The sequence below is a fragment of the Chenopodium album genome, chromosome 22, assembly GCF_948465745.1.
Source record: "Chenopodium album chromosome 22, dcCheAlbu1.1, whole genome shotgun sequence".
Taxonomy (NCBI): domain Eukaryota; kingdom Viridiplantae; phylum Streptophyta; class Magnoliopsida; order Caryophyllales; family Amaranthaceae; genus Chenopodium; species Chenopodium album.
The window spans coordinates 11,240,363-11,264,099 of NC_137855.1; the positions used below are offsets into that span (position 1 = coordinate 11,240,363).

Here is a 23,737-nt window from a genome sequence, read left to right on the forward strand (position 1 = left end):
TTGGTGTAGCTGGATCATTAAATTGATCCTCTTTTCTTGGAAAACTCACAATTTTGTGACGCAAGCCGCAAATACCAAAGACATACAACCAGTGTTCAAAATCCACAACGAGCATAAAACACCCCTGACGTACTAACACCCTTTTATTTAATGTTGGTGAGCTGCTCATTAGTCAGTTGCATTGCCTCCGGTACAAACCAAATTGTTTAATTATAGGAGAGATGAGAATATGAACTAGAAGTTTTTGCGACATTGGCGCCTAGAAATGAGAGATTCATAAAAATCAGTGTATTTCGTAAAGCCTGCAAAGTGGAGTGATTCATTTAGCAATCGACTTAGACGATTAATTTTGGGTGAAAGGATGAGGCCATGAGGTAAAGGTGAGAATGTGAGCCTGAAATGGTGCAAGGAAGTAATACTCTTGGATCCTTAAGGATGCCCTAGGTATGAATAGTTAAATCAAAGGGTTGAAAACCTGATTCTTGGAATCTGCTGTTGTACCACATGTCCACATCCACAATGACCTGCGATGATGGCTTGTTGGATTTGGCATAAGCTTTTTTCACAAGTGTTAGGATGGATGTTGTCAAGGCCTCAAGGGAGTCTTCTGGGATTTGTTTTTTTTTGGCCCGGGGGGGGGTGGGGGGTGGGGGTGGGGAAGTGGTGATTGTAAATCAAAGGTTATAAACTTGAGAAATGGTCCAAATTTTTGTTTTGTTAAAAAAAAAAACTTGAGTGTGAGCTGAAGGCTTGTTGTATGGACAATGCCTTTGGATAGAAATATTATAAATATTTGTTAAAACCACAAGTGAGTGGTTGTTGGAACCAATCATTTTATTAAGGGCTAGTATATTTTAAAAGGGGCTGGACCAAATTATTTTGGAGAGTGTTTATGTATATTCTACATCCAACTACAAAGATATTAACTGTAGTCTCTTATCATTGTATTAAGTTGTGAGATTTATAGTTCAGCAGTTGCTGAAGTCATGCCAAAGTTAGCCATATTCATAGATGCACGTCCTATTATTCCCATGACTCTACAGAGCCTGTCTGAATTGTTAACATGTGTTTTTTAAAAACAGATGAAACTAGTCAGAAAGGCCAAAAATTGAGTCCTTCCTCCTCTTTAGTCATTTCCAATCCAAAAGTGTTTTGGTTGCTTCTTGTTCGATCATTATGTTGATTCGTAACTTAGAAAGAAATAGAAACCTACTGGCTTTCCTGTTTCTTATGTTTTTGATAAGCTAACAATTTATTATGCTCACTAGGATCCTATTGTGGTCTCCCAATGTATATTTAATAATTGTGCTTTATTGTTGTCTTGGTATTAAAAACACAAAATACTTTTCCTTCTGTTGATTTAGATTTCCATTAGTCATTCAAAGACCTTAGCCAGCGAAGCAAGTACTGAGAAATATAAGGATCTGCGTGCTTTAATTCAGCTACTTGCAAGCCTCTGCACAAAAGATCTGGTATGATTGCTTCTGTACGTCAAAAATTAATCTTATTACCAACCATTCTACACAAGTTGTGACGGAGTATGTATAATTTACAGATTGACTTCTCAACTGACTCTGTCCAGTCAGAGGCTATAAGCATTGCTCAGGTTTATTTTCACCTCCAGTAAACTTCAGCTATTATTACTCCTTACTGGCTGTGACAATTGTCAATTAACTGAAAATAGAACTGGACACTTCATAAAGTGGATGAGCATACTGACAATTGTGATGATATTAACGACTTTTGTGTCTAAATTAATGCAGGTTGTATTTGTTGGTCTCCACATAATCACTCCTTTGATATCTATTGACCTTTTGAAGTACCCTAAATTATGTCATGATGTAAGTTTGTTTACTCTGCATGTGTACATTGCAAGCTTTAGAATTTACTTGTGGAATTTGATATATCAGTGATCTCTTGTGCAGTACTTCTCATTGATGTCACACATGTTGGAGGTTTATCCAGAAATGGTTGGTCAACTTAATGCAGAAGCTTTGGCACATATAATTGGAACCTTGGACTTTGGCATTCGCCATCAGGTAATGGTTTTTATTTTCTTGAAAGTATAGTCAGGGAAGTGCATCTTATTTATCTCAGGGTTGAATAATACTCCCTCTGTTTCATATTGTTCTTCCTACTTTGACCAAATTTGTCTCACAGAAGTTTCTAAGTGAGAAGAACAATATGAAACGTAGGGAGTAAGAAAAAAGGAATATAAAGATGATGTTGATCCTAGCCTTCTACTTATATGTTTACATTTAAATGTACCATAAGTATCTTTAATTTATAATCAAGTTACAATTTACAACACAATTGACTGCAGAACAAAAAATAAATTCGACATTGAATGAATAAATGAATGAATGATGGAGCTTCATTTATGTTCTAAATATACATCTGTTTTCTACCCAGTCTTCAAAAGAAAAAACAATAGATTCATACAATAAAAAAAAAAATATTAAGAAAACCATCAAGGATTATTGACTTCCAGTTCAATTAGTTTTGGGTGAATCAGATATCCACTGGATTTAACTTTGTTAGTGGGGCTGCCATTTTTAGCTTCACTATAGTTGGAGAACCACCGATAAAGTTCTGTTTTCTTATTAATATACCAGGCATTGATGCGTCTGTTCCTCTACCTTGTTGTGGTGCAGGATTCCGAAATTTTTTACAAGTGCCTGAGAGCTTTGAAAGCCCTTGCTTCATTTCATTATAAAGAAACAATTGCTGGAAAAGTGGGTCTAGGCTCACATGCTGCTAGTGGTGTCAAGGATAAGGGGGAGAATGTTCAGGAAGGAATTTTGAGTCGCTTTCTCCCTTCCCTGCTGCAGTTACTTCTGTTTGAGGATTACAGGTATAAGTTTGTTGATAATTTTTACTTCTTTGTTTTTTTTATTTTTTTTATACTTATATTTGCATCAGGTTCCATTGACTTTCTAACTTCACCTTCTTTTCTTTTCTTTCCCCTTTTTTGGGGACTTTAGCACTGACTTGGTGAGTGCAGCAGCAGATGCTCTCTTTCCTTTAATTCTTTGTGAGCCAAGTCTATATCAGGTAACCATCTCATCTTATAGCACATTGAACTTGGCATGTCTGCAGATTTTATGGTTGTCATAAATCACTCAAAGTTGAGGCCAAGTTTGAAATATGAATTAGACTTTAGACTTTAAAATTACTATTGAAGGATTTGGAACCTCTTTTGAGATTGAATTTGGCATCAATTCATTTCATCCATTTAAGGTATTGAAATTTAGGGTGCCTGTTTGTTTTGGCTGTGTACTAAAGAAGTTTATATATTCTATGTCTGGGTCTCATGTGGTCATAAGGGTATACACTATACAGACCTCTTGTCTTGCTACAAGCATAATTCCAGTTGCTGGCTGGGCTTTGTCTTCGATTTCTATTGATATATTGAACTATCAGAAAAATTTTGCATTCTCAAAAACCAAATGATGACCCGGTTTAATGGCTTATGATATGTGAAAACAAATATTAAATGATGCCGATGGTGCTAATTACTAGTTACTTTTGACACAAATATACTAACTTTACATTATTTTGATACTCCATCCATTCTACTAGCACACAATCTATATAATCTTTATCCACTCTTCCTAGGTTTGTACCCATATTCCACATAGAAACAACAAATAGGAGTATAGATTATGATTAATAAGTGGTTTTTGTGGTATATTTGACTCCAAAAAGAAAATTAGGTGAGGATAAAATGAGCGAGGACAAAGAAAATTGTGATTAATCAGCTTGGACTAAATTTTGCATGATGGGAACATGGTTTTTCTACCCCCATCACTTGCAGAATTTTCTCAGTTTCAGTGCTCAAAAGCTTGTGCTATTATGCTACCTGCTCTGATTTGAGGCAAAGCTACACTTCTAAATCCTTTTTGACCTACTTTGCTGTTACTGATCTTCAAAACTTTATGCTATTTCAGCGGCTATGCAGTGAGCTGATCGAGAAACAAACAAATCCAGCATTCCAGACCAGACTAGCAAATGCATTACATGCTCTTACAAGCTCTAACCAGCTTTCTTCAACACTGGATCGTATTAATCACCAAAGGTTCAGAAAAAATCTTCTTGAATTCTTGGTTGAAGTCCGTGGCTTTCTGCGAATGGTATGACATAAATTTTCAAGGAAGCACAATCTTTTTGATTTTTCGGAGGGGGGATAGTTGAGAAGCATCCATAAGGTGGAAGACTACATTTTTTTGGTCCCTTTAATAGCTGTTGTATATATGCCTATCATCTTCACCCATTAACACAGGTTGGTTAAATATTACTAGTTTTAAATATAGTGATTAGGAAATTTATTTAGAAAATTTATATTAAATATTGTCCATTCTATATAGATGAAGGCCCTTTGTTTTCTTTTTCTTTCATTGAGGCCTTGAGGGTGGAGCCAGATTTAGCATTGTAAACAGTTTTCGAGTTGCTTAATAACTGTTTGTTTGGCTGATTAATTTACCCTGTAATTAGTAGACCACAAAATGGTTTTACATTTAATTTTCCGTTATAACAATTTTTTAAGTCTTAAACGTTGGATTGTTTCGAAATAAAAAGAGTAGAAGAGTTGGAAACCATCAAATTGTTCATGCAATGATCACATTCGTATCTTCGAGCAAAGTTGAGTTCTCTCTCTAAAAAAAGAAAATATGAAATTAAAGTAGATTAAAATTAAAATTGAATCTTGCTGTCAAAGGGGCTGCCCCAGTTTCTCTTCTTGAGAAGGCACAATGGTAAATAACATCAATAATTTTAATATTTTATATTTTTTCTACTGTGTTTTTTTTTTTTTTTTTTTGAAATGATTTTTTTGATGTACTCCATCTTCTTCGCGGGATCGTTGTCTACCTCCATCAACGTAATTCGCGAAATCACCATTATAAGTAGTTTCCTCCTCCTACTCAGGATTTCCTCCTACATTAAAGCTGCACAATCACCATCTCCACCACTGAATTTCCGGCTGCCGAATTGAACGAAAACCCTAAGAAAAATAGAGAAATTAGGGCATGGTAACCCCAAACGGAAAATGTTACTGTCATCCTCCATTGAAACAATTTACCAAGCTTCGATCACTTCACATAATCTGCTTCCTCCTCCATTGAAACTGTGATTTTCTCCATTGAAGTTCTACCTTTTTCTCTCATTCTTCTATAAAGTTACAATATTAACCTAACTTATATGTCAAAATTAAAAATTTACCCTCTTGAGAAACTGGTATTACCCATCAATCTTTTGTTAGCTGTTTAATAATATAGGCAAAACTAACCACATTCACGTTGTGTTTAAAGTATATACTTCCTCCGTTTTTCTTTTATTGCACCATAAGGACTTTTACACTATTCGTTTAATCTTTTTTGACCATCTTTTGTGATTAATCCACTAGGAAAAACATAATCATGTGGGATCTAGTTAGATTCTTCTCGAAATCTACTTTGTAAATATCAACTTTTTTATAATTTTTACAAGAGTATAATTAAAGATATTAATAGGAAAAGTAATACATTGGCAAGCATGAAACCCCTTATGGTGCAATAAAAAAAAAAATGGAGGTGCAATAAAAAAAAAATGAAGTATATACTTTGTATATCTTTCCTTAAAATAATACTTCGTAGTTCCTTTGTTTTCCAAAATATTACAAATAAAGATAGATAGGAATAAGGATAGAGACACATGTGATGAAAAGAGAGAAGAAAAAAACATATACAAATAAAATAATGTTGAAATATTTGTGAAACTTTTTAATGGTAAATATTGCAATATTTGTGGATTAGAGAAGGAAAATTCCATTTGCAATCTACTATGACTCTTACGAAAAATCTTGGTCAAATTTTGAAAATTCGACTTAAACAATAGCAATAGGGCTGTGTACAAGGGACATATTCAAACAAGTCACATTGTCAACTACTCTTAAGAACAGCCTTCATAGATGAATAGTTTTTCCTCAAATTGTTAAGTGGACTTGACAATTCACGATAGAATCACTGACCAAAAAAATTACTAAGGACAAATAGATGATGATTTGCCTTGTCATGAGACAGTGACCAGAATTTTTTTAAAATTGGACCAGCAATTATTTGATGCAATTTAAAACCAGCTTCCTAATACACTTCCTCTGCGTCTTTTAAAAGCAAGCAATAATCCTTGCACACACAAGCAAACACGTTCACACGCACACAACAACAACAAACCCTTTTCCAACACTAAATACGTTCGGAGTAGTAGATAAACAAATCTGTTAAAATGGTCTTTCAATATTGTAAATGTAATTACTATTGAATGGCAGACAAGAAAATGATATCCTACAATATTCAAGCATAGTATTGGCATTGAAAATTAGAGCTTTAAAGTTCAGACTGAATTGTAGGAGTCAATCAGACAATCACTGTAACAGGTAATTTCTATATCATTTCAAATGCAAGAACCATAATATATATATTCAAATAAACCAGGATATAAAATACAGGACTCTTGCTCTTCTTTTGGTATCCATAGACCAGCTGTTATTATCATATCCAACCAATCATAGGAACATCAGGGTTCCTCAAATTTCAATCGACACCAGTTGTCTGCAAAGCAAGAAAGAATGCACATAAGTATGCAGGCAAAGTGTATTCAAACATAAACTACACATCAGACTTAATTGGTACTTTATTATACCTCATGAAGAAACTGATTGGAACTTATTTAAACTTTTTGGGCATAAAACTTATGATATTAAAGTCAAAAGAACACACCCTAAGTCATGAAATTGTCATAGCAAGTTGGCTTAGTATTTATTAATCAAAATTGTTCATACTCTGATTACTCTCTCCCATCCCCAAATTAAAGTCTTGTTTGTCTTTTGCACATGTTGAAGAGAGAGAACAAAAACTTGCCTGTTTGATTGCAATCATAAACTAAAGCAACAAGTATTACTCTGAAGTAAAGGTAAATTGGGTACTTGTTTTCCTAAAATGGGCAAGGTGCAATATTTGTGAAACTTCCCTAAAAGTTTATTAGTTTAATAGAACAAAGGTGAATATGAAAAACAAGAGGTTCTGGGGTGGAAGAAAAAAAAAAAAAAAAAAATGAATTGAAGGACAAGTTTTTTGGGTAAATTGAAACTTCTATTTAAAAACGTAAGTACTACTTTCGGCCCTACGAGTTTAGATCTAACCAATACTAATCATACTGATTTTGCTTATCATTTTAGCTTAAAATTTGGCTTAGGATCATCAGTAACAAAAAATTAATAATCAAGGACAACAATCTTGTCTATTAAGAGTATTAACCTACCGAGAAAGCTTACACACAACCACTTAGTACTTCAATGGATGTTAAAATCTGAAATTTACATGATGGCATTCAATTTAAATTAGTTATAAACATGACAAGATCTGGTATAGAAATGAAGTAGACTACAGAACATGGAGAGACCAAAGAACTTTGAACTTACAAAGTAGTTCATATTATAATAAAATAAGCAATGTAACAATATTTATTTTGTTCAAATACTAGTTGCTTGGTAAGATATCCCAAACAGTAAAAAGAAGCAACTTACTACATCAAAATACTGATTGTAGTTGTAGTCACTTGTGCAATACACTCTTCTTAGCCAGCTTAGGCTTCTTGTAGGATTGGTGCTGTAACATAAATTATAGTTAAAGTTAGTAATAGTAAATAATGCCAAATGCAGAATGCTCAACATTTAGGTATTAAACACTACCTTTTGCCTTTCCAAAGCCTCCTGATCTATTCTCTCCTTCCAGTTGCTTTTGCGTAGTTTAATTGGCCGATTTCCAACATATTTACCTGCCAAAGAGGGATTTTATAAAAATAAATAAACATGTGGCACAAATTCTATAAACAATGTACAAACTGGCAAGGGAGAGCTAAGAATTTATCAAACTACTTCCAACTAATACAATTCTATTATTGGCAAGAAGCAGAGTGAATCGCTCTGTATAGACAATATGTTACTACCTGATCAAACCCACGGCATATCTGGAAATCAAATGCAATACACAATTATGCAATTTGGCCAAACAAAACAAGTAGTGGTTTCAAATAAACCCATTGTAAGTTGACAGCAAGGCCATAACTTCTAGCAACAGGCATGGTGGGTGGCAAAGAACGGGAAGTAATGAGAAAATTATTTGACAAAGTAATTGCATGTAACTGATGAAAAACTTAAAACAGGCAATCACGCAATTGACTAGGTGTTCTATGAATAGGTTAAGATATATAAAGAGTGAAAGACAGTGAACACCACATCATCATTTAAGATAAAGATATACATACCATTCATTTCTTTTAGAGCGGCAGCAAGATCCGTAGGGTTGGCAAAGCTCACAAATCCATATCCCTTAGTCTTACCAGTCCGTTTATCTCTGACCACCTATTAAAAAAAATAATAATAATAATAACAATAACCCAGTTAAATTTCCACAAACAAGGGAATGGGGAAAATCAGACAATCCACAAAACATAGTAACTTACTTTGGCCATGTTAAAGGAAGGAAAGCGTGAAAATGCTTTCGATAAGACGTCATCATTCACCTCATTTCCAAGGTCACCACAAAATAGGCGATAGTCATCTGGAAAATACAAATCAGTCAGCACCAAAACTCAAATACAGCAGCATGAGGAACATAAATGCATACATGAGGCACAAAGACAAATTAGCAATACAAGAACTCAAAATTCTGGATTTCTTGGAATACACAGACCTTGCACGATTACTCTATTACCAAAGAAGTCTGAAATATCACATTTACCCAATCAAGCAAAACTGCAAAAGATAGTCTTGTGACACCAATGACTGAACCTAAATTTCCTGTGGAAGAAGAAATAAAAAGAACCAATTTTTTGGACATCAATCGAACTGGCTACATCAAGAACTCTGTAGCATTTACAGGAATTTACTCACCATCACTCAGCTTCAGACTACCATGTTTAATTCCCAGCTGTTGCCTGGTTAACACACCAATATACAGCTCTTAAAAGATTCTAATAGATGATAATCTAAGCAAGAAAAGGTACTAAAGTACAATGAATCCTTACCATTAAGGATACAGAAAAACATCAAAAGAAAGAGATGTAGGCAAGTTGGTGAAAACAATGTGAGTAAAAATTACATACTAGCTACATGCAATTACAATTGTGACAACAATTCAGCATACAAGATGGTCTGAACATTTATTCAAAAGATTTGGCTGTTCCCGAGCTGACAATACTCTTTAGTTGTAATATTTTGTGGACAACACATCCAAAATATGCACACGTCAGAAACCAAATAAGCATAAGATTCATTAGTGTACAGGTCCAGATCAGAATGCAAGGACTGCCAAAAATCAGAGGGTTAATAGTCTGAGGGTGAGGCACTGATGCAAAGTTGGAGAAAATACTTCTTTATGACATAGTAACAATAATTCTATGTTATTAAAATCAAAAGAGATTAAAGTATTCATAGTTTGGTAGCGCCAAAACAAGATTCCAAGAAACATACAACTATACCAATACAGGGTATATATCAGAAAAGGAAAAGAATAAACATACTTTCTGGCCACTCGGCAAGTGTTGGATCCTCCCATGCCTGACCAGCAGCTCTACGAGGTACTGCTTTCTTCTTTGTTTCCGCTTTATGTTCAATGTCACTGCTTGCAAGAGCTGCTTTGACACTCTCTAGAGCTTCAGGAGTGATAGTTTGTGCATCCTTTTGAAATAGTTGTTGTGCCTGCAATAGAAAACAATAACATTATCAATAAAGTACAGTGACAAAAGTAATGATACTATAAACATAATATCCCAATGATTCTCCACCAGTGCAGCTAAAGACAACCATGGTTTGTTTGCTTTAAGTTTAAAATAATAAAACCAGAATGAGGTATTGATTTCCTTTCACAACGCTCCACAAAAATAATGTACCAGGCAGAAAGGATCGTAACACATGGCTAACAAATTTGCCAAATGGAGTGATTGAACCACCCACACATACAAAACTTTTTAATCTATCTTATCTTACCGTTAAAAAAGGAAAGGTTGGCTTTCCAATCCACCATTTCATAACCTCCCTCCCTCTCTCTCTCTCTCTCTCTCTCTCTCTCTCTCTCTCTCTCTCTCTCTCTCTCTCTCTCTCTCTCCCTCTCTCTCTCTCTCTCTAAAAAGGTAACTCATTTCCAATAAGGTTCAGCTCTTCATTCCACCATAATTATTATTAAAAAAAAAAAAAAAAAAATCATAATCCCTACATTTCTTTAATATTAATTAACCCAAATTTATGAGTTCATATAACAGCCAAACAACTCTATTGTGACCAGACTGATTATAACCTCATAATAAGATGTTAGCTTACATCCATTGTTAAAGCCAAACATAATGATGGGAAACAATACAGCAATCCACCCCCCTCGGCCCCTAAAACCTATGTATCTTTGTTGTGTCAGTGGGAAGGTTGGATAATTTGGATGCAGCAAAGCTGCCTAACCCAAGGAGTGTAAACTAAATTACTCAATAAATTGGTTTCAGCAATGGTTTGACAATGGATTAGGAAATAGTTGTTGCGGCATTTGGTTAAAAAAAGCAAGAATCAGAAATAGCCTTATATATTTGGAATCTACAAAACCCACGTCTGTTGACCGGAGACAAACGTAACCTGATAACAATTAAAGACTTTCCATAACACAAATCACTTCAAGCACGCCCTCATAGTTAATTACAGCAAATCCATACAGGATCACTTCCTAATGTAAATGTAGTCCTTGGAAAAGATGGTGTGACCGAAGTGTAACTCCTTTTCTTTCCTCAAATATTCAATCTTTTCTAGCATCTATTCATTCTTCCATCCGCCTCAACTAAGAAATCAACAGTTACTTGGAAAAAAACTTAGTAATCCATCAATTACGCAGTTCACAATAAAACCACCACCCGAAACAACCTAACATTGAATCCTAACCCTAATCAATTCCAGTTCCATAAAATATCAACTACCCACAACATTCAACACCGAACAATTCATCAAATTTCAATTTTTAAACAACAATAGAGCTTAAAAACCTATCAATTTAGCATAACATTTAAAACTAACAACAAAACCAACGCAAAATCATCAAAAATTCACAAGAAAAGATTATTGAAATCAAAATCTTTAACAACCTGCTGAAATTGGGGGAGAGTATAAACCCCTGGTAAGGTAGGATACGCTGAAGGGGCGATGGGGGCGGCGGTAGGAATGACGGGGATGGCGGCAGGAAGCGGCGGTTGCGGCGGCGCAGCGTATTGAGTTTGTTGGAGATGAAACGGCGTCGGAAAATACGATCCGTTTGAGTATGTAAACTGCGAAGAAATTGACGCAGATGACGATGAAGGTACCGTCGACATCGCCTGAATTTGAATTGCAGGAACTATTAAATTTGATTAAGAATAAGTGTGGGATTGATTTAGGGTTTGTGAAATTAGGGTTTGTGAAATTAGGGATAATTTGAAGGGGGGAGAGAATGATTGGTAGTGTAAGGAGGAAGATGGGAAAATTGGGGATTATTCTAGATTTCTCCGGGAAAAGTTAACCATATACTACGTACTCCAAGAAGTTGTTGTTTAAAAACGTTTTGACTTTGATAGGTGGAACTAGGGGTGAGCGTAGCAGGGTATCCTGTAAAAATATTAGGACTCGGAACCGGAATCTGTATCAGGACCTGGAACCGGAACCTGTTGCAACAGGTTCCTTAAAAAAGGAACTGGAACCTGTTGCAACATGCTCCTAAAAATGCAGGTTTCGGTTCCTAAATAGGGTACCCTGTCTGTCAAAGTAAGCTTGATAGTTACTTGATAAATTGTGACAAATTTATTTTTTTTTAAAAATAGATGATCACAATAAAAGCTTACGACTTAGTATAGTACTTCAAATATAACAAACCAACACTAATTGTCTAGAATATTTAATACCATATAGGTTCCGGTTTCATGTACCCTATAGGGAACCTGTATTAACAGGGTACCCTACAGGTTCTAGGTCCAAAATTTTATTACCCGGATCCGGAACCTGTTGCAACAGGTTCCTAATTTTATTACCCGGAACCGGAACCTGATCAACAGGTTCCGAACCTGCGGTTCCGAACAGGTTTCGGTTCCATATCAGGGTACCCTGAATTTTTGCTCACCCCTAGGTGGAACCGTGAAAACTGAGTTGACTAACCTTGATTCTGACGTCAATTTACATTTAGGGTTTTTTTTTTTTTTTGAGAAAATTTACATTTAGGTCTTGTTTAATTCAATTTATTTAAACTTATTTCAGAAAAAATAAGTTTAAATAGATCCCAATCGTTGTTTTTTTTTTCTCTTGTTTTAGGTTTATAATAACTCTTCCTCTTCTAAGAGGAATATTTCTCCCTCGAAAGACAGGCTTTTTCTTCTTGTTTAGGGGGATTTGGCTTCTTCGAAAGACCGGGTTTTTCTTCTCTCTTTTGAAGGAGGATTTGCTTTTTTTTTTTCCATGGATTGCTATAGAGTTGATTCATGGGTAAATTTTTGTGCGGGATTGAAAAAGAGGTTAATATCTCGACAACAATCTAGGGAGTAATTTTCTGCACGGCTACAACAGATCGATAGACCCCCTCGCCGAAGAAGGCTGTAAATTACAGCGATATGGAAGAGGGTATGAAGAATGTATGATTTGCAACAACGGTCGTAGTTTTGCTTACGGAATGTTTTTATTTGATTCAATTATCATGATCTAAATATCTTTGTAGATATCATATGACTTATTTATGAATCAATATTATTTCCAAAAAAAAAGTTCCCATTTGATATTTTTTATTTCTTTTTAGATTATTGTACGATTAAGGTCAAAGTTTAGTCAAATTAGACGTTCAAATCAGATTATACTAGAACTTAGTTAATTGAAGCATGATACTCAAAACTTGGGATCGGATCAAAATGTCTACATGTACTTGCTTTTGCATGAGATAGGTAAAATTAGCAAATTTAATCCATATTAACTTTCTCTCTTTAAAAGAACCAAATTCAATCAAAATTTATTGATAATGGTAGATTATAAACGTCCCATATCCTACGATAGCGTATCGTGAGCAACCAATGTCTTGTGCGCCACTACCAAGTACTACATATAGGTCGTGTTTGGTGAATAACTTAAAGATGAAAGCTGATTATGTTAGCTGATTGTATTAACTGATTTGACTAACTTATTTTTATTATTCCCTTCGTGTTTTTTTAAGTGATCCATATTGACTGGTACATAGTTTTAGGCAATTTATTTGACTTAAATAAAATAAGAGGTAAGTGGGGTAGTGGAGTATTAAAAAATTGTTAAAGAAAGATAGTAGGGTTAATAGTTTATTGAAAAGTAATTTATGTGAGAGGAAAGATATAATAAAAATGTAGTCAATAAGTTTGGGTGGGGATCATGAGAGGAGAGAGATATAATATTTTAATGTAGGAAAAATTGGCCGCAACAACACCAACTATGATAAAGGTGCGTGTAGCAGCACAACCTTTTAAAGGTGCAGTTTACGGCACAAACTATGTAATTGGGTGCACATATTAGCATAAAATGACACTAATGAACTAAAATTCCATGGAAAAAAGTGAAATCTTTATTATTGTATATAATTGTTTAAACATTATTTAAACTTATATAATTTTCCATCACGCGTGACTAAATTAGCCTTACCTTCTATTTATTTTTTTCATTTAAGCATTTCTTAACCTCCACCATATTATTAAGCGGATTCCTTCAAAAAAAAAAAAAAATATGTGCTATTATTTTTCTTTGTTCGCTTCTCCAATTACTTTTTGACTATTTCTAATATCAATCTCACATATTGACTTAGTTTCCTTTCCCTTTCCACTTAGTTAAATACTAAATTGATAAATAAAAAAAATCATTTGAATGTTTTTATTCTATAAGATTTTAGGATACAAAGGTAACTTTCTAATACCTAACCCCGGCACACAAAATGATTTTAAGTACTTAAATCAACAAATAATTTTAGAATTGGATTTTAGGATATGCCAAATTGATTTTTTTTGTTTTTTGATGTACAACACTTAAACTGTGGAGGTTGTGAGAAAATAACTTAAAGGGAAAAAGTGAATTATAATGGAAGAAAACTAAGTCAATCATCACATGAGATGTAAAAAAAAGTAATTGAAGAAACAAACGATTGAAAATAATGGCGAAAACTTTTTAAAATAATTCAGTTTAATAGTTAGTACTTAATTACATGAGATAGAAAATAAAGTAGAATGGAATTAATCAAAAATATATTTTAAAAAAAAAAGCATTAAAAATATTTAAGATTTCACTTTCACAACAAATCTAAATATTGCAAATGTTATTTATGTTGTTATGTGCACCCAAGAGCATAGTTTGTGATGTTGAGTGCACCCTCGAAAAGTTGTGCTGCTACACGCACCTTTGTCATAGTGGGTGTTGTTACGGCCAATTTTTCCTTTAATGTATTGTTTTGCCAAAAAAGGAAATGTATCACTTAAAAAAACACGACCGGAAATGGAAAATATATCATTTAAAATACACGGAGGGAGTAGCTGATTGTATAAAACTATTTGGTAAATAGCTGATAGTTTAAAGTTGATTGAGTATGCGAAATGACCAATAAGCTAATTGTGGGGTAGGTACTTTAGGTAGGTTTTTAAATTAAATGGGGGTGTAAGTATCATTTCACCATAAATTAATGAATAAGCTAATTGAAAATTTCCTTTTTAGGAGCTTTTTCAAAAATAGCGTATTATTGGAATAAGCTTCCCACCAAACACCTTGAATTAGCTTATTTAATAGTCAATAAACTAATATTAGTCAAATAAGCTAATTTTGCTCGAATAAGTTGTTTACCAAATACGGCCATAACCAAAACAAACACCCAATATTGACGTTCATTCTGTCTAATATTCTGTCCAATTAATAAAGTGATGTGGGAGTAAGTAAATAGTTTTACCTTAATTATTAGTTGCTAGTAAATTAGGATAGTAATTTAGTTTTATAATTATTACAGTGCCTTTTTGGTGCAGCAGGCCACATGGTGTGGCCTGCTGCCAAGTCAGCAAAAATTATGGGAGTTACTGGTATTGTCAGGGTTACTTGTATTTTTCAGGTGTTACTTGTTTTTTTTTTTAGGAGTTACTTGTATGATTATTTATTTAGGGGTTACTTATATTTTTTTTTCAAGAGTTACTTGTATGAATTACTTATTCAGGGGTTACTTGTATCATTCAGGGGTTACTTGTTTTATTTTTTTCAAGAGTTACTGATTACTTGTATTTTTTAGGGGTTACTTGTTTTTGTTAAAGGGGTTACTTGTATGGATTACTTATTCAGGGGTTATTTGTATGATTAATTATTCAAGGGTTGCTTATATGAGTTACGTTACTAGCTTATATAAGTGTTACTTGTATGCATGGGTTACTTGTATGAGTTACTTATTCAAGGTTACTTGTATGAGTTATTTGTTCAAGGGTTGCTTGTACGTATGCCCTATACCAAACCAGTAACACCCTACAAGTAACCCCGACCAAAATTAGTAACACCCTACAAGTAACCCCTGACCAAAACCAGTAACATCGTACAAGTAACTCTTGAAAAAAAAAATTGTATTCTGGGTTACTTGTTTCTAGAGTTATTTGTAGGTGTTACTTGTAGAATATTACTTGTATTCTGGGGTTACTTGTATGGAACACTTGAATGGGTTGAGTAACCGCCCCAGACCAAAATCTCGTACCAAACCAATAACACCCTACAAGTAACCCCTAACCAAAACTAGTAACACCAATACAAGTAACCCCATAATACAAGTAATACCTACAAGTAACCTCTGACCAAAACCAGTAACACCCATACAAGTAATCCCGGAATACAGGTAACACCTACAAGTAATCCCTGACAAAACCAGTAACACCCATACAAGTAACCCCCAGAAACAAGTAACACCTATAGTAACACCATACAAGTAACCCCTGCCGCACCATGTGGCCAGCCGCATACAAAAATTTGTGTAATTATTAGGAAAATTTGACTTTTGCTACCTCACAAACACATCAATTTCACTTTTGCTACCTCGGAAAAATTTTATTTTATTTTGCTACCTGACAGTTACACTTTTTTTAAGTTTTGCTACCACTGAACGGAATCCGTTAAGGAGTCCGTTAAGTGGGTCCATAACGACACGTGTCGTGTTATTATTAGCCCAAAAAATTAAAAAAAAATTAAAAAAAATTAAAAAAATTAAAAAAAAATTAAAAAAAAATTAAAAAAAAAAGGAAAAACCTAAACTACCCAGCCACCACCCCCGCGCCACCACCCCCTTCCCCCCACCTCACCGCAACCCTCCCCGAAGCCACCAGCCGCGTCGCACCACCACCCCCTATCCACCGGAACCCTTCCCCTCCCTTTCCCGCAACCGCCTCGCCCCCAAAAACCACCAAACCCAAAAACGCACCACCACCCCTACCCAAAAACGACCACGAATTTGGCCTTAAAAGGCCGAAATCGGCCGATCAAGGCCACTGAGCCCCAAAATCGGCCAATTTCGGCCATTTGTGGCCAAATTCGTGGCCAAATTCGAGCCATTTCGGGATCTAGGGTTTTTGGGTTTGGTGGTTTTTGGGGCGAGGCGGCTGCGGGAAAGGGAGGGGAAGGGTTCCGGTGGGTAGGGGGTGGTGGTGCAACGTGGCTGGTGGTTTCGGGGAGGGGTGAGGTGAGGTGGGGGGAAGGGGGTGGTGGAGCGGGGGTGGTGCGGGGGTGGTGGCTGGGTAGTTTAGGTTTTTTTTTTTATTTTTTATTATTTTTATTTTTTTTAACTTTTTTTTTAAATTTTTTTTTTTATTTTTTTTATTTTTTTTTTTATTTTTTTGGGCCAATAATAACGCGACACGTGTTATTATGGATTCACTTAACGGATTCCTTAACGGATTCCGTTAAGTGGTAGCAAAACTTAAAAAAAGAGTAACTGTCAGGTAGCAAAATAAAATAAAATTTTTCCGAGGTAGCAAAAGTGAAATTGATGTGTTTGTGAGGTAGCAAAAGTCAAATTTTCCTAATTATTATTGTTATTTGCTTCATTTTTTGGCTGATATGTTCCATCTGTTGAGTGATATGTATATTTTATGTTTTTATTAATGTTTGATATGTTCCTAATGTTGGATGATATCATACATCAGTTGGGTGTATTTGTATTTTGTTGGCTGATATGCATAATAAAATAAATTAAAATTAAAAAGTTATATCAACAATCAACCATTCTAATTTGCATAAATTTTTAAACATGCATGAATGCAATCACATGATATTGATATAGCTTCAATTAAATAAGATTCTCAAATTCAATTAACCCTGGTGTCGACTACATCAATCTAGCAAAATATACCCGTTTGCTTCAATTAACTAGGAAAAAAAAACAAATTAGAGATCCACAAAGTCAACCTCAAACAAATCAAACTACGCTGGTAAATAACCGTGGAAAAAATCGGTGGTGGAGAGACAAATGACATTGACAATGGTAGATGTTGACGTTGCGGAAAATCATAGAAACCAACAAGATTTGAAAATACGTTGTCAAAAAAATAAAAAATAATACTATATTTTCTCGCTCCCACAAGTGAATTGAATGAGAATTTGTATGATTAGAAAGAAGCATGTTTTCAAGATGTTTTTGTTATCTAATATATAATTTAAAAGATTTGACATAAAGTTTTTTGTTGGCACGACCCTGGTGTCCGTAGTCTTCTACTACGGCCCTTTGCTGGTGTCCGTAATTTTTTTCCATGGCCCTTTGCTGGTGTCCGTAGTCTTCTGTCACGGCCCTTTGCTGGTGTCCGTAATCTTCTGCATGCTACAGCCCTTTGCTGGTGTCCGTGGTTTTCCTACAAAACTTTTTTTTTAAATAAAATAAAATAAAAAGTACGCCAAATGTGGCTTGATAAAAAGTACAATGGTTTTTAAGTGTTGTAAGTAAGTCTTTAAAAAAAAAAGTAGTTTTGTAATGTGTAAGGGCCTGTTCATATTTACTGAACTGAACTGAATTGAGCTGAAATGAATATTTTATGTGAGAGGGAAATTAAGAGCTGAACTGAACTGATTGGAACTGAACTTGTAACACCCCCGATTTACTAGCTAATAATAAACAATAAATAAAGGAAAATAAACAACCTTTAAATAAAATTGCGGAAGCATACACCTAAATCGGAGGTATTACCGCCACACTCGACAATCTGTCAAGTGCTAAGGCTTACAAAATCCCAATAGTTACAACCCAATAATCTAGGTGAGCTATTTGTACAACTTTACAAACTTGTTATAACAAACTAATCGAAACACTTGAGCTCCTTTAGCTACGATCACTTGATCAACCTGCTAAATAATCTTGTCTGCTCACCATTAAGGACAAATTCCAAAATAGATCGTCGCAGGGCCACCATAAGAAAAAGACATGGCCGCAAACACAAGTAGCACAACAAAATAACATACACGTCAGCAAAAAGCTGAGTAATCACCACATATCAGAATACAAAGAATAGCAAAATAATCAACATTACTAGCTCAATTAAACAATGTAGTTCAAACTACATTACACATTGTACTCTGAAAATAACCTTGAATAATAATACAAACCCTTTTACTCAATTAACTGATCATACCCAATAAGTGTGCCATGCTCTTTGTTCTATACCTAGCCTTGGACATGGGTAATTCGAATAAAACCAACAAGTATAAAAACTTGAATACTCCCAATAATTAGAAAACACCTTGAACCAGACCACATACGGGCCAATTCCCACTGTAGGGGACCATAGAAAAATATAAATAATATAAAGATTGTACCTCATTCTTAACTCATGATCATTATCTCATTACCAACATGCCAAGGACTAGGTCTATAACGCCGAGCCTCAAACCAAGAACAAATAATAATTTCTCAACCTTTTGATCTCATACTTGATCAAATAATCTTTCACATGATAATAAATAATATCTCAATATTGGCACAAGTTCCCAATTCATAAAATATCTCAACTCTTATATGGCTAATACTAGTACCCAAAATTAATTAATTTTCAACCCAAAATAATACTCTGCATTAATAACCCTAAAACCTCAATAAAACAATACTCCCTATAGCAACTACATTAAAACCCTAGAAATATAACACAAATCAATCAATATACCAATAATAACAAGACAATTAAAACAGATCATATCATAAAATTATATACGTCAATCAAATATATATACACTCAAGCATATGAATATCCAATTATACAATAATAATATAAAGCAATAATTATACAAACAATTCTAAAATAAATCTGTGTGATTACCTTCCGAAAAATCGAGATCGCACATTAATTAACACATATAGTCTAGTCGCACAAGAAAAGGTTGATTGTTGCAAAGTAAGAGGATCATTATATGGTAGGAGTTTAAATGTGTCAGAGCTCTTCTCACAATTTGACGAACGTTAGATAAGTTCTAGCAAAGGTGTTGTACATATAAGAAATTGAGAGGTTGAATTTGATGATTGAGGCTTGCGTCATAGTTCTTCACCCACGGCGGCACATAATTGCTTATATAAGAATACATAAAGATTATAAAATAGGGTTTTTAGACTTTCCGAACTCTAAAATAAAATTATAAGATAAAAAAATTCATTGCAAACAGAAAGCGCCAATATTTAACCAAATTTTATAAGGGAAAAGTCAACAAAAACGGCTCACCTTATCTTCTCCAAGAAGTAAATTAAATAAACTTAGCCCCTTTAAATAGTATAACTTCAATTACCATTACCATCTCTAGTTTGAGGTCTTCCTTCCCTAATTCCCTTGCGTATCCGACCTTTAAAACAATCGTTCCATTTGGGAATTTTTAAATCACTAAATCGGTCTTTCTAGCTTCTTCTTGTATTAAGTTTCCAAATTTTATTTATAATTTTTTTTTTTTCAAATTCACGAAGCCATGGATGCTAAAAAGTCATTAAAATCATGCATGCTCGTGTTGTTCATTACACATGTAGCATCCGGGCGTAAAGCACCAGAAGATAGCTTGACATCGGCTGCCTCGGCTCCAAATTCCAGTATTGCTTCAGGTTATCTCATACTCTTAAGTGTTGATCATCATTGTTTCTTGTACTGATCTAATATTTATTTGGCTAGTCAACCTATCAAATTAAGATGTAATAATATAATGATCTCTTCTTCATATTAGTAATTTAACTATGTTTGCATGGTTTGTTATTGATTGTAGTCAATGACCTTGAAGTTACGCTGAAAGCTGCAGCAGCCGGATCCCAGATTTCGGAATTCTACAAAGATGGAATAAAAGCACCCTCGCCTACTAAGTCCGTTATTCCAGGCTTTCAAAATGGTGAAACTAGTGGTATTCAAATGTTGTTGAAGAAATGGATATCTTGGATAGTTTTGGTTGTGCTTTCCTCTATTAGCATCAGCATCACCATCACCGTACACCTCCGTTGTCACAATTGCTATTCTACTTGTACTACTTCATCATCAGTGGCGCCGACTCTCCTCAACGATACTGCCGCAATCAATCTTTCTTCCGCTGTTAGTAGTGTTGAAGACTCTTAATTAATAAGGTTTTACATTGATGAACTCTATCCTTTACTTCCTAAATTTTTTTTTTTTTTTTTTTTTTTTGGAAAATTTGACAATTACCACCTTCTGTTATGTCTATTTTAGCAATTACCACCTTGTATTTTTTTTTTTGAAAATTACCACCTTCTATTTTCAAAAATATCAAAAGTTACCACCTTCTTGCCCCTCAACTACCACGTGACGTCATTTTGGGTTCATTCTTTCCCTTTCCTCCCTATTTCCCTCATATTTCTCATTCCTAACTCGATTTTCATCCCCCCCTTTCACTTCTTTTCCCCCAAACAATCAAAAACACTTCAATTCACTCCTCCAAATCAAAATTGACGAACACTTATTGGTGGTTTGGGGGAGAAAAAGTGAAAGCGGAGATGAGAATCCAAATAGGAATGAGAAATGTGAAGGAAATAGGGAGGAAAGGGAAAGAATGGGCCCAAAACGACGTCACGTGATAGTTGGGGGGCAAGAAGGTGGTAACTTTTGATGTTTTTGAAAATAGAAGGTGGTAATTTTCAAAAAAAAAAATAGAAGGTGGTAATTGCTAAAATGACCATAACAGAAGGTGGTAATTGTCAAAGTTTCTTTTTTTTTTTTTTTGGAACGAGGTACTCAAAGTTTGTTTAGTCTTATAACTCCGGCCTGTAAATGTATAATACGATACATACGCTCTTTAATATTTTGTTCCTTTTGTTCTTGCGGCCACATAAAGTATATATTTTTGTATTTTGCCTCCTGATGGGAGGGGTATGTACCTTTTACTCCGTATCTAATTAAGGTAAATAAGGCTTGGAGATGTTTTCATCATTTCATAGTATTTATATACACAACACGACGTACACAAAGTTATAAAAATGATCTAAATAGAATTTTGTTTGATTGGAAAGTACACCTTGGAGGCTTAAAGAAACAAAAGAAAAAACAAATTCTTTATAGTTTTGTACGGAGTAAAATATAGAAAAAACACGAAAATAATTATGAAAGCTAGGTGGGTAAAAAAACTCTAGTGAGAGAAAGTTCTCAAATTCCCAAAGTTTCTAAGTTTCTGTACAAGTTCAAGTATGTCTCGTTACATTCACCCTTCTACGTTTGTGTATCCTCTACATAGGCAAGAACTTTGAACCCCTTCCTCAACTTCAAGATGAAGCTCCTATAAACTGGGATTGTTGTGTCATAGGACGAATATGGGATGATAGGGAGTTCTCACTGTCACTTGCTCAGTGTCTAGTAGGTCGGTTCTGGCATATCCGTGCTCCAGTGTCAGTGCCGTCACTTAATTTTTAGTTGAATTGTGAAACTTCGGAAGACGCGCGCGTGCGTATGGTTTTGATGACAAGGGGCGTGGGTCTATTTCAAAGGCAGCTTGGTCGTATTACAACGACTTCGCAAACACGAGGTTCCAATAATGAATATGAGTCTCCATCTAGCCGACATGTCGGTGAGCATGGTGGGCTTCCTTTTCGTTATTCGTCAACATCAGTACTATTAGAGATATTCTACTGTAGCCGATATTCCTGAGTCCTCGAATGGTATTAGCTCATGTTGGTGACGAATGATGTTGACGAATGGTATTAGCTCATGTTGGTGACGAATGACTATTAGAGATATTCTTGTGTATCTAGGATACTAGTTGCGAACCGTTGTAGAATGTTATTCCTGAGTCCTCGAATGGTATTAGCTCATGATGTTGACGAATGACTTAATTTTTTTGTTTGTCTTTTTGGTTGTAGAATGTTCCCGTTGATTTTGCTCGTGAGCATTTTCAAGATCTTGGAGAATCAACCAATATTTTGTTGCGTATTTATGATCATAAATATGAAGGCGAATTGAAGATACACAAATCTGAAAATAGAATTGTTAAGTGTTTTATTAGAAAAGGAGTGGATAAATTGATCAATGAGATTGATGTGCAAATAGGTGAAGGCGCTGTCTTGAAGCTTAGTCGAAGCAAACGTCTTGCTTTATATGTGTATTTGCAACCGAGTACTGATTTTTAAGATTTTTAATTTGAAATAATGAAATATCAAATTGATAGTTTTATTGTATAACTTTCATTTTAGTTTTTGCTAGTAGTTATAAACATGTGTTTGTTTTGTTTCTTATTTCATGATATGTGATCAATAAATACATTATTTTTGTACCGTTTTGACTGAGTTTTTTAGCTTATGATATTTGAATTACTCTTTAGTTTTTACTATAAGGTTAAATTAGGAACAACATAAGTACATAACTCCTCAAGACTTTAGTAGCATCTTAAATCAGAATTGGAGAATATAACATAACATTTTTGGGTCAGTGACTGCAATTTAGGTGGTTCTTTGAGTAATCAGCCTTTATTAGATTAATCTCAACATTCAATGCTGCAATTTAATTTCCCTCGCCACATTTAAAACATCATTTTTCATTTCAATTGGTGGAGAATAGCCTTTTACCATTGCCTTTGCCTTATTATTCTGGGATTTGATTTGTTTTTAGTCAATTTTCTCCAAGGTTTCTCTTTTTCATTACAATAAAGAAGTTATTATATGTTATTTAGGATATGTAAAGTGGTCTTAGGCTCTAATATAATTAACTTTTTTAAAAAAACGTTTGGGTTTTTGCATCATAAGCTCACAATTATAACTTTATGAGAAATAGTCCGTTCATGGAGGTCATGGCACTCGATCAACTTTAATAAATTAAATATTTTTCCATTCGATTATTAGCTTCTCAATGGATATATATATATATATATATATATATATATATATATATATATATATATATATATGTATTTGCTTGTATATTGTATTTTTTTTAGCAATAAAATAGTGCAGTTTAATTGTTTCATTCAAAGTTCATCAGAAATATATCAAGTAATTTGATCTATTTAACACTCCAAAAAAAAAAAAAAAAATTAAAAAGAGAAACTGGTCTATTTAACACAGATGAGTTAGTTTGAAAGAGAATTTATTATTTTTATAAATGTATCAATTAAATTAAACGTAGTAAAGTCCACTGGGAAAATATTGTCTTTTACAAGTTAAATACTCAATTCCACCCCCTACCCAACTCCCTTTTTATCTTCTTATTAATTGTAACAATCGAAAGCATAAAAGAATGAATA

General features: G+C 34.2%; 2 protein-coding genes across 2 annotated transcripts in view; one reads left to right on the forward strand and one right to left on the reverse strand.

The window, feature by feature from the left end:
* LOC145603551 (uncharacterized) overlaps positions 1-4,458 on the forward strand; it is a 32,423-nt gene extending 27,965 nt beyond the window's left edge. Inside the window, exons 26-32 of the mRNA XM_081659475.1 lie at positions 1,365-1,472; positions 1,556-1,606; positions 1,764-1,841; positions 1,926-2,039; positions 2,655-2,854; positions 2,985-3,054; positions 3,951-4,458. Coding sequence (XP_081515601.1) covers positions 1,365-1,472; positions 1,556-1,606; positions 1,764-1,841; positions 1,926-2,039; positions 2,655-2,854; positions 2,985-3,054; positions 3,951-4,139 — 810 coding nt within the window. The 3' untranslated portion in view covers positions 4,140-4,458. The remainder of the gene's footprint in view (positions 1-1,364; positions 1,473-1,555; positions 1,607-1,763; positions 1,842-1,925; positions 2,040-2,654; positions 2,855-2,984; positions 3,055-3,950) is intronic.
* A 1,796-nt stretch (positions 4,459-6,254) lies between these two features.
* On the reverse strand, positions 6,255-11,502 carry LOC145605465 (uncharacterized). Its single transcript, XM_081661521.1, has 7 exons — positions 11,155-11,502; positions 9,559-9,736; positions 8,500-8,597; positions 8,302-8,398; positions 7,727-7,812; positions 7,562-7,643; positions 6,255-6,587 (listed from the first exon to the last, which is right to left on the reverse strand). Exons 1-6 carry the CDS (start codon positions 11,377-11,379, stop codon positions 7,590-7,592), a joined length of 738 nt encoding a protein of 245 aa, XP_081517647.1. The 5' UTR covers positions 11,380-11,502; the 3' UTR covers positions 6,255-6,587; positions 7,562-7,589.
* Positions 11,503-23,737: the final 12,235 nt, after the last annotated feature.